Here is an 11,430-nt window from a genome sequence, read left to right on the forward strand (position 1 = left end):
TGTCTTCGTCAGTTCCCTTCTTACTGCCACGGGCCCAGCCTGCACCGTCTAAAACCCGAGCCTCATCGCATCACCCAATAACACTGCTGCAGGGCCCCAAGTGAAGGAACCCGTGCGGCCCGGCCCCCGCGGGCCCCAGCGCTCTGCCTCCTTGGCTCAGCCTCCCTGTTGCTCTTCACTCAGTTCTCCCCAGACGCCCTGCTCCCCTGCTCCGTCTGGATGCCTGCTGTCCCCGGGCAGCGGGGAGCTCTGCCCGGCCTGGAGGCGGCCCGGTCGGCCCCTAGAACTTCGCCTGAAGGGAGGACCTTGTGTCAGTCACTGGGCGACTCCTTGAGGACCGGTGGGGACCAGGCAGCATGTACCCACCCCAAACAGCTCAGGCCCCCCAAATGCTGGCCATACCTCTAGCCCATGGCCCACAGTTAAGTGACAGATGAGCTGAAACATAATCACTGGGGACCCCGTTCCTCAAGAGTCACTACCGGGTTTCAGGCATTACCAAGGGAGGCACGAGGTTTGGTCTCAGTGCTCCCGGGGCAGAATCTGTGAGGCTCTCTCCCAGAGTTTGTCATAGCTGTCAGGACGGTCTGACAGCCATGAGACTCAGGCCTGTACCTGGAGCACGAGGCCCTTGCTGCATGAAGAGTCCAGTAGAGGCTGCAGGGAGAACTGGCTCAGGCGTGCGTAGTGTGTCCCACACTCGGCCACCTCTGACAGCAGGCTGCTGATGCTCTCGGGGGACGCTCCAGACACGTGGACACCCCGCCTCACCATGAAGGTCTGAGCTGGCTGGACAGGGCAGAGCAGAGGAGAGGCTACTGAGGTCGGGCACCACGTCCCCTTGCACCCACGCACCCAGCCACAGCGCTGCCCGGCGTCCCCGGACCGGGTGCCCCAAACCAACACACCAAAAGTAAGAGCCGAAAGCCAAGAGCAGACGGTCAGAAAGCACAGCCCTCTGTCCCACCCCGAGTACTGAACACACGCAGAAACACAACAGCATCCTTCCTCCCCGACCGCACTCTGAGAAAGACGACGTGTCCAGGAGGTCAAGCCAACCGTGGACAAGGGTGTGGGAACACGAGTGACCTCCCACACTCCCCGAGAGGCCCACACAACGACGTCCTCGGGGGCAGAAGCTTTAAAACAGTGCTTGCCATTCGATCTAATGACTGACTCCGAGGGACGTGTCCCAAGGAAATGATGGATGGTTGCTGCTGAGCTGCGCCCTGCAATGACAGGGAGAGCCACAGAGGCCAGCCCCCCTCAGCACTGGCACCTGGCGGGCAGCGGAAGGGCAACACGCCAGCCGGCGGCCCACACCCGAGTAGAGGCCTCAGGCACCCCCAGCCGAGGCATCATTCCCACCAACCCAGGACCTCCCAGCAGGTTAAGGTGGCAAATGTTCTGCGTATCTTATCACGGTTTAAAGAAAACAATGACAACAAACCACCCTCCCAACTACAGAAAAGCCCAGGACCAGACGATCCTACCAAACAAAGAACTGACACCAACTATTCTCAAACTCTTCCAAACACTGAAGAGAGGGGAATGCTTCCTAATTCCAGGCAGCCAGTACTACCCTGCTTCCAAAGAAAGATAAAGACAGTACGAGGAGGGGGACTACAGGCCAACATCCCTTGTGAGCAGAAATGCAAACATCTTGGATAAGATACTAACAAGTCAAACCCAGCACCATATTAATAGGTGGTTCAACCTATAAAAATCCATCAATTCGGTCTTTGCTGAGGGTCACGCTGAGCTGTGAGCTGCTTCAGAGCCGTCTTTAGAAGTCAGCCCCGTGGCAGAAAACATCAAGACCCAAGATCAAGAACTACCAGTCTGCCCCTACCTTTTTAAGTTTATTTATCGGGGGCGGGAATGGAGGGAGACAGAATCTCAAGCAGGCTCCGTGCTGTCAGCACAGAGCCTGATACAGGGATCACACCCAAGAACCGTGAGATCATGACCTGAGCTGAAACCAGGAGTCAGACACTTAACCGACTGAGCCACCCAGGTGCCCCCCCATTCCCCTGACTGCCCTTTTTGACAGCTGCTTTCCCCAACCAGAACCAGACCAGGAACCGTGGGCAGAACTCTCTGGATTTCATGACTGCTGGCGGAAGTGATGTCTGTGGTCAGATGGTGACGAGTCTCTCTGTCCCTGTCCCGGGTGTCAGCCCAGGACGATCACTGGGCAGAAGGCATGTTTCCTGGGAAGACTGGAACTGGCACCACCCACCTCTCCTCCATCTACCTCCCAGGGTGGTGAAGGGGCACCTGTGTACGTGGTGACTCCCACCCTGGGATCCTGAATCATGGCTTAAGTAACAACAAATACTCGTTAAAGAAGTGAAGTGGGGAAAACAAAACAAAACAAAACAAAACAAAAAAAACAAACAAAAAAAAACCAATGCAATAGGCTGCACTAAAAGAAAAAAAAAAACGATTATCTCAATTGATATAAAAAAAGTGTTTGACAAAATCCAACACACTCTCATGACGAACACACTCAGTAAAGTGGGAAATATAGGGAACTTCCTCAACACAATAAAGCCCACGTACAGAAACCCACAGCTGACAGCACACTCAACGATGGCGAGTCTTTTCCCCCAGGACGAGGAGAGTGGCAAGGATGCCTGCTTTCCCCACTTCTGTTTAAAATAGCACTGGAAGTCCTAGCCAGAGCAATGAGGCAAGAGAAAGAAATAAAAGGTATTCAAGCTGGAAAGGAAGCAGTTGTCTATTTGCAGAGAATAGGATCTTTAAAAAAACTCTTTTAATTAAAAAAAAAATTCTTTTTTAGTGTTTGCTTCTTTTTGAGAGGGAGAGAGACAGAGTGCAAGTGGGGGCGGGCCAGACAGAGAGGGAGATACAGAACCTGAAGCAGGCTCCAGGCTCTGAGCTGTCAGCACAGAGCCCGTCGCGGGGCTTGAACCCACAAACTGTGAGATCATGACCTGAGCTGAAGTCAGACACTTAGCCAACTGAGCCACCCAGGCACCCCAATGATGGGATCTCATATACAGGGAACCCTAAAGAACTCCAACCCTGACACGCAAAACGCATCAGAACTAATGAACGTATTCAGCAAAGCGGCAGTCTACAAAACCAGTTACTTCTATATACTAGCAATGAAACATCTGGGGTGTCTGGGTGGCTCAGTCGGTTAAACGTCTGACTCTTGATTTCGGCTCAGGTCATGACCTCGCAGTGAGTTTGAGCCCTGTGTCAGGCTCTGTGCTGCCAGCATGGAGCCTGCTTGGGATTCTCTCTCTCCCTCTCTCTCTGTCCCACCCCTGCTCTCCTGCTCTAAGTAAATGAATACACATTAAAAAAAAAAAAAAAAAAAAAGAGATACAGAAAGGCTAGATACCGTAAGTCTGCAGAATAACGTGTACAAAAGGCTTGATGTTTGTAAATACATCTGTTTACTCTACAAGTGCTCGGCAAGAGGCAAAAAGGATGCCCTAGGCCCCGCCCACCAGCAAGGAGCTGCCAAGAGCCCTGGGTAAAGCCAGCGACAACGTCTCCGAACGGCATGGCCCCCTCCTGCCGGGCAGGTGCTCCTGGAGGCTGAGTCTGCACCTACCTGAGCGCAGGGAAGGCTCAGAGGGCCCCTTGACACTTCTTAAGGCTAGGCAGGGAAATGGGGGGCACACGTCTACTGTTTCACCAATAGTAATAAACGTCTCACTTTTGTTCAGTTTTACAAGGATGTTAATAAAGAAACACTGTTTAGGACTGAAAAGAGAAGACCGTCGCCATGATCTCCGGGCAGGCCACGGAGCCGGCTTCCAGCCGCCCCCAGCACCCAAAGGTTCGCACACGAGGCCGCCTGCTTCCCGCAGGGGCTCGCTTCTACCCCGTAGAGCGCCAGGCGGACGGCAGGCCGTCGACACCATGTTGGCGCGGTCACGGCGCGCCAGCGCTCCCTTACCTGGCAGAGGGAGAACGTGGTAGACACGACCCCGATCAGGACATTCAGTGCGTCTTTCACCAGTTCGCACTCCTTCACCAGGACGGGCTGTGGGGCCTGCAGGAGGCCCCCGCCCAGCACCTGTAGCTCCCCTTGGCGGAGCCTGCAGAACCTGTCGAAGGTGTCCCTTCCCGCCTCGGTGAGGTAGGGCTCCTCCTTGTGGCCGGGGGGGCTGTGGGGGAGACAGAGGAGGGGGCACTGAGCAGGCGAGGCGACACGTGCACCTTAGCTGCACGAACAGAAGGCAGGAGAGAGGGGGGCTCGCAACAGTAGGACCAGGTGTGAAACCGAAGCAGCAGCAAACGCCCCCACCCGCCCAGTGCCCAAGGGGCACCCGGAGGCCCTCAGGGTGACAGTCACAAGGTATCTGCATGTTAAGAATAAGCACAATGTTCACGGCAGCATTGTTCACACCCCAAGTGTCCACGGACAGATGAATGGATTAACAAAACATGGCCTGTCCATAAAATGGGGACCATCCGGACTTGGAATGGACGCTGTGACAGACGCTACAGCATGGAGGAACCCTGAAGACACCCCGCTAAGTGGCCTGATCCAGGTACAAAACTGTATCCTTAAAATGCTTAAGATGGCAAATTTCACGTCGTGTACACTTTGCCCGCCCTGGGGAAGGAGTGAAAGAGAGCTTGCTGAACGCGCCGGGCGGCCGGCAGGGGGAGCTCATGGTCCCCACCACTCCGGGTCAGGGACTCCGGGCAGCATCTCCTCCTCGGCAGGAGGTGCGGCCAGGCTTCCCACAGGCTTCCTCCTGGGAGGGTGCAGAGCCCAGAGCAGCTGGAGACAGCGAGAGCCCCCTGCGGGCCCCCGGAACGTGTTATCGAGGTTTCCTTTATTCCGTTCCTCAGAGCAAGTCTCGCAAACTTTCAGGACATAACAGGTACGTTGGGCCTCGCAGAGGGCGCCTCTGGGCACCAGCAGCTCTGCCTCCACAGGGTCCTTCGCCAGGAACTCACAAACGGTGTCTACACAGCACAGCCATATCGTTCAGAAGCAGCCAAAAAAACCCCAGTATTGCTTTTTAGGTATTCCTTTGAAAACTCTCAACCCTTACTGAAAAGCATGAAAGCCTGGTTTTTAAGACCCACCGAGAGAGTCATTTCTTAATAAAGGGAGCTCAGGGAATAAGACCCTTTTACAACTCTTCTCATTTTTAATACCTAACCAGCTCTTTTCTCCTCCTCTGCAAAAAAAAAAAAAAAAAAAGTAATTTTAGGTCTAGCATATCAAAAACATTTCAGAAAGAGGATCATTTATTCTTCAAAGACAAAAATCATTTCCTGTGGGGGAAGAGCTCCAGGCTACAGGACATTCCCACACCAGCCACGTGTCTGACCACCAGCACGTTTTGATCCCATCAGGAGGGATATACAAGGTCAGGAACAACACATCTTAGAAGCTGTTAAAATACAAATGCTTTTTAATCGACAACGCACCATAAACGGATTTTCCCCTCGTTCAGCAAGAATCGGGGAGCAGCCAGGTGAACAAGCCCTCAGGGGCCGGCGCTGCAAAAGAAACAAGGAAGCACCGACTCGGAACCCAGGGCCAGGGAGGGAACAAGAGGCCCTGGGAGCAGCGAGAAAAGGCGTCAGCGTGAGTGGGGCCGGGGGCCGGGAGGACTCCATGGGAGGACTCCACGGGAGGGCCGGCCCTCGCTCCACACCAGGGGCAGCCATCCGGCGTGGCAGACGGAGCAACGAGGTGCCGGCAGTAGCACCAGCTGCATGGAGGCGAGAGGGAGGGGAAGGAGGAAGCAGAGAGGCCAGTCCTGAGGCGTCCAGATGGGCAGGTGGGGTGTGGCCAGACCACGGACATCAGCCCTCACCTCCCAGGGGAAAGAAAAGCCCGAAGAAAGGAAAAACCTCTCAAGATCCGAAGTCCTTCGAAACGCTCCTCCAGGGAGTCCCTCCGGGCAGGTGTGTGCACGTCTCCCACACCCCCGGCTGCTTCTGCCCCCACCCTTCCAGGGCCGACCCCAGCACCACCGTGGCCACATGCGCCCCCTTTGGGAATTCAGAGCCGAGGGAGAAAAGCGCGTGAAGGAAAACCTATCCCCACAGGGAACTCAGCCCTTAACGTAAAGAAACCGTTGTGCCCAGAACGGGTGGCGGCCACAGAGGAATGGTAGAGAAGCCCAGCAGCAGGGAAGGCGGCCCGGTGCCGGAGCTGGTGGCAGGGTGAGGCACAGAGGAGAGGTCCTCCGGGGTCTCGGTGGACAGGTCACGGTCCTAGGGCTGTGGGGGGACAGAGGTCACGGTCCTAGGGCTATGGGGGGGACAGAGGTCACGGTCCTAGGCTGTGGGGGGACAGAGGTCACGGTCCTAAGGCTGTGGGAGGACAGACGTCACGGTCCTAGGGCTGTGGGGGGACAGAGGTCACGGTCCTAGGCTGTGGGGGGACAGAGGTCACGGTCCTAGGCTGTGGGGGGACAGAGGTCACGGTCCTAAGGCTGTGGGAGGACAGACGTCACAGTCCTAGGGCTGTGGGGGGACAGAGGTCACGGTCCTAGGCTGTGGGGGGGACAGAGGTCATGATCCTAGGGCTGTTGGGGGATTGACAGCTCTGCCTCTGGAGGGATAGCACCTTCCCTAGTGCCCACTAGTCTGAACTCGGGGTAGGAAACTAGCAGGTGCCCAGGATCCAAACTGAAACAAGCACCAGAGATTTACCAAATGAGTTTGATCAGAAGACCTCCAGGGTCTTGAGGTCAGGGGGTCAGGGGTCAGCGTTTGGGGGGGTCAGGTTCCCACCAGGACAGGTGAATGTGGGGCCCACAGCTAGCTGAAGCGTGGCCTGAAGGTCTCCCTGGAGAAGCCACCCATGGTGGGCTGAGACGACAGACTCCTGTCCTGGGGGCTTGGCCAGTCATCCTCACAGGGAAGACCACTGTGGTCAGCGGCCTTTGGGGGACACCAAGGAGATTAAGTGCATTCAGAACAGGGGCGTGGACAGAGTGATCTCCTAAACGGTGACCTAGAAAAGTATGATAAATGAGATACCACCAAACAAATGTTTGCAAAAGAAAGTGCTAGCTTCTTGGCCCAGTCTTGACACACGTGAAGGGTTAGCAGCAACATTTAGACTCGCTCTGCGCGCACAAGACAGGCCTGAAGCCCTAACAGGAGGTTACAGGACAGGAAAGACCACACGACCACTAACACCAGTGGCGCTGAGGGAAGCAGGGCCATCCCTGGAGGAATCTGCCTGAGGAGGGACAGGTGGCTGCCCAGCAGGAGCCACGCCTGAGCACAACCAGCACCTAAGTGCCCATCCGCAAGCCCGCGGCCACCCTCAGGAGACCCTGCCAGAGCCCAGGGCCGCATCAGAAGGCACTCGATGCCCTGCTAGCCCTGACTCTTCCCCTCACTGCTCTCCAAACTGGCAGACTACAGAACTGCGAGCAGATGACATGGGAAAAGAAGGTTCCAGGAGTAACTACTGGGAAATGTGTGTCCTCTGTCCCCATCCTGGGAGGACTCAGGAGAGGTCCTGAGTGCAGAGGCCTCTGGACCAGTCGAACCCAGGGACGGAGATGCTGGCCCCAGTCAAGGCAGCACTGTGTGACCGGAACTTATCAGCCAGACAGCAGCACCGTCAGCCCCAGATGTGAAGACCCGTGCACACGAAGAACGCCCCCTCACCGGCACCCTGTGCCTAGGGAGCATCTCTTCCTGACCCTGACCACATAGGCCACCAGCCTGCCCTTGACACCTCTGACCGGGAGCCCTCACGGTAAGGACGTAACTCAGCTGCCAACGGACTGTCTGAATTGGAGAAGTCACTGGCACAGGGCAACCTCTGTGGGGCCGGCAGGTCCTTCCCCTCGGCATCTTTCTCACCTCCCGTGACCCGGGCAATTCTATAAAGTAGCCTGACTGAAACTGCCAGGCTCCTAATCCCATTGGAGCCAGGCTACAAAGCCATGCTCACAGGGGGGGGGGGGGGGGGGGGTGCATTTCACGGTTAAAAGCACACGTACCATCCAACTTGTTCCCAGCACCTCCGCTTGCTGGCCTCGTAGGTGAGCACAGCATCCCACAGGTCGATGTCCGGGGTCATGCCTGGTTCAGACTGGGAGTCAGGAGTCAAGTTAGATGCTGACTGGAACCCTTCATCTTCCGACTGATCCACACTCTGAGGAACCTGGAGACCACAGGGAAGAAGGAAACACCACGTATGTCTTTGGGTCTAAATTTCAGCCAAGTGTGATCAGAATTCCAGGACTTTTCCATACGCTTCCAGTTACTAATTACAAGAAATACCTAGCGGAATATTTCCTCTATTTCTCCCAAGCACGTAGGTACTACACAACATTTTCACTACCACTGAATCATTTAAGGAATTAAACGGATTATCAATTTCCAGGGATGCCAGGGTGGCTCATTCGGTTAAGAATCTGACTTTAGCTCAGGTCATGGTCTCATGGTTCTGGAGTTTGAGCCCTGCGTCAGGCTCTGTGCTGACAGCATGGAGCCCACTTTGGATCCTCTGTTCCTCCCCTATTCGCGCTCTCTCAAAAATAAATAAACGTTGGAGAGAGACAGAGCATGAGCAGGGGAGGGGCAAAGAGAGAGGGAGACAGAATCCGAAGCAGGCTCCAGGCTCCGAGCTGTCAGCACAGAGCCCAACACGGGGCTCAAACCCACGAACCATGAGATCATGACCTGAGCTGAAGTCGGATGCTTAACTGACTGAGCCACCCAGGTGCCCCCAAAATAAGTAAACATTTAAAAAACAGTATCAATTTCCAATTTGATAAGACACATAAGTGTCAACATAACTTACGATAGAATTTTTCATGAAATGCTTCTGATCTGGAAATTCCATTTTGGGGAACCCAGGGAAAAAAAATCACAGTGGACACAAGAAAATGTATGCACGCCAAGATGTTCATGATAGTGAGAATTTCTTGTATCAGGGGAATAACAGTAATGACAGCACATCCACCAGCAACAGAAAGCCACAGAACATAAAGGCCAACAATGATTTATTTAATAACGTAGGACATATCCCACATTGTAGGTGAAAAATACTGCACATGTAGTACAAACCAGTATTTTGTTCCACGTGGCTACTGAGTGCTCCACGTGGCTGGCACAAGGAGGGACTGAACTGGTTACTTTCTTGTAATTAACCTAAGTGTAACTAGCAACTCTGGAGAACAGAGGAACCGACCTCCCGCCTCACCTCTTAACAGAGGACTCACAGCCTGCTGCTCGGGTCCGCAGGTGGGCAGAGGTGTCCTTGCCCGCGAAGCGGAAGCCCACTCCAGCAGCCCCGCCTCACCACGGCTCAGCCACCAAGTGACGGGGACGGGAGAACTCTCCTACCTTTACCATGACCCAGGGAAGGTCAAAAGAGGCATTTCCAAATGCCCTGGGAACTGGAGGCAGGACAGCAAACACTCTACCTTAATGGCTAGTCCAGAGAGGTCTGCGCTGTCAGGCATCGGGGGCAGGTCCAGCCGGACATCCATGTCGTATGTGCGGCTGTGCACAAGGGCACCGAAAAGCGAGACCCGGGTGTCTCTCTCAAACCTGTCGCTGCAAGGGTCACCGTATGAGAAGAGCCCAACGGTGGGCAGGCCAGTGCCTGGTGCCGCCTCCATCACCTGAAGCGCTTTCCGGACCATGTCCTGACATAAGTACTCCTCTCTGGAGATCAAAGACTGAACGTCCATCTCAAACACACTCAGGTCGTAGCAGTCGTAGCCGCTGTAGGGCACGTTTCTCCCAACATGCTTGTTGTTAAAGAAGTAGTCCCGCTTGCGCTGCAGAACCTGAGGCGGCCCGCTGCCCGCCAGCCGGACCAGGAGGTCCAAAACAGACGCCACTTCCGTCAGCGGACAGCCAGGGGCTGCTTGGAGCTCCTCCACAAGCTCCTCCAAACGGTCAGCCTCGGGGCCGAGACCGCCTGCTCTCAGGTCGAAGGACAGCAGGAGGACCTTGTTCTTCACCGGGAGTTTCGAGAGGTCGGCCTGCAACTTGTGAGTCTCCTCTTGAAACAGATTTGTGAAAAGAGCGTTGTAGGCCACCCTCTTGAGGCCCTGCTTGGCCCTCTTGCGGCTCACGCCGCGCTGGCCCAGACGGGCCTTCGCCGCGGGCAGGAGGGCCTCGCACAGGTCGTCGAACAGCTGGGGGACGCTGGCCATGGCCCCGGGGTCGCAGCTCCAGGCCCTGGGGCGGGAAAGCCTCCCAGCCGCGGGAGAGGCTCAGACGGGGCCGAACGCCAGGCGGCCCCCTAAACCCACACCCAGAGGCTCACAACTTGCACTCCCAGGCTCCTGCGCTCCGCGGGCCCGCCGCCCGCAGCTCGGCAGCGCTCCCGTCCAGCAGCCTTCAACCTTTGGGGGGTCACGGAAGCGTGACAAAGCCCAAGAGCCTGCGCCAGGGCCGGGCACAGGGCACGCGGCCGGCTTCGCACGCCCTGCCGGCGTCCCAGAGGGGCGGGGCGGGCGTGGGGCTGGCGGCGGGCAGCGTCCCCGCACGGGGCTCAACCCGCTAACCGACCGCGATTCCAGCTCCCGCCGCCGCCGCCCCCCGCGCGGCGTCACTGCCCAGCGACCCCGCAAGCGCGCTGGAGCCGGCGCGCCGGAATTGCGTCTCGGGAGGGGCGGGGCAGACCCGGAGGTCGCGGCGGGCAGGGCACTTCCGGCTGGGAGCCCGGCGGCCCAGGTGGGGGAACTGAGGCCCACCGCGGGCTAAATAAAGGAGGCGGAGTCAGGCTGGGAAGGTGAAAATGAGCCAGGGGAGGGCTCGGCCCTGCCGGAGGGGAGGCTGGGACGGGAGTGTCCCCCGAACCCCGCTGGGGGCTCCGCGCGGGAGGGACTCTGGCCCGCCGCCAGGTTTGCGTCTGCGTGGACACCCCCCCCGCCCTGCGCCCCGCTTCCCTCCAGTGCGCTTTGGCTCAAACCCGCCCAGCTTCCCAGCCCCCGCCCCCCGCGAAGCCCCGTTCCTCTGTGGGCTCGCCTGGGGTTTGCCGTAGCCCGCTTGGTCCGGACTGCACTCTCCACTCTTCCCGAAGAAACCCATTTTTGCTGGCAAAATAACTTTCATTTTTAAGGTTAACGTTGCTCGGTGACCTGGAGTCCCGACAGGAAACCCGGCAACTAGCTCGGAGCCGGCGAGCGGACAGGCGAGTACCTGTCCGGTTCGCAGGTGCCAGAGCGCCCGGCTTTGTCGCCCATCCTGGAGCTGGAGGGCGAGTTTGCTCGGCGCTCGGTGTGTGAGTGCCAGGTTACCCTCGGCGTCTGTGTGATGGCCGTGGGTCAGCCTCCTCAGAACTAGAAGGTTCGGGAAGCTGTTTGATGGGGGTATGGAGCCCACGGCTAGGAAGGAATTCCCCAGACTTCTTTGGTGCAAAAAGGTGGCTTTATTAAAGCAGGAGGACAGGACCCCTGGGCAGGAGGAGCTGGGCTGGACTGGTTATAT

At 56.9% G+C, this 11,430-nt stretch overlaps 1 protein-coding gene across 5 annotated transcripts in view; it reads right to left on the minus strand.

Annotated features, from left to right (window-relative positions):
- TUBGCP6 (tubulin gamma complex associated protein 6) overlaps window positions 1-10,541 on the minus strand; it is a 22,305-nt gene extending 11,764 nt beyond the window's left edge. For all 5 annotated transcript variants that reach the window (XR_007153817.1, XR_007153818.1, XM_047865711.1 and 2 more), the window contains exons 1-4: window positions 9,411-10,541; window positions 7,980-8,143; window positions 3,941-4,151; window positions 616-789 (exon numbers count right to left, since the gene is read on the minus strand). Coding sequence is in view for 3 of the 5 variants with exons in the window: in XM_047865711.1 (XP_047721667.1) it covers window positions 616-789; window positions 3,941-4,151; window positions 7,980-8,143; window positions 9,411-10,151 (1,290 nt within the window). In the remaining 2 variants the exon portion in view is untranslated. The remainder of the gene's footprint in view (window positions 1-615; window positions 790-3,940; window positions 4,152-7,979; window positions 8,144-9,410) is intronic.
- Between the last annotated feature and the right edge of the window lie 889 nt (window positions 10,542-11,430).

This window comes from Prionailurus viverrinus, chromosome B4 (genome assembly GCF_022837055.1).
Source record: "Prionailurus viverrinus isolate Anna chromosome B4, UM_Priviv_1.0, whole genome shotgun sequence".
NCBI lineage: Eukaryota > Metazoa > Chordata > Mammalia > Carnivora > Felidae > Prionailurus > Prionailurus viverrinus.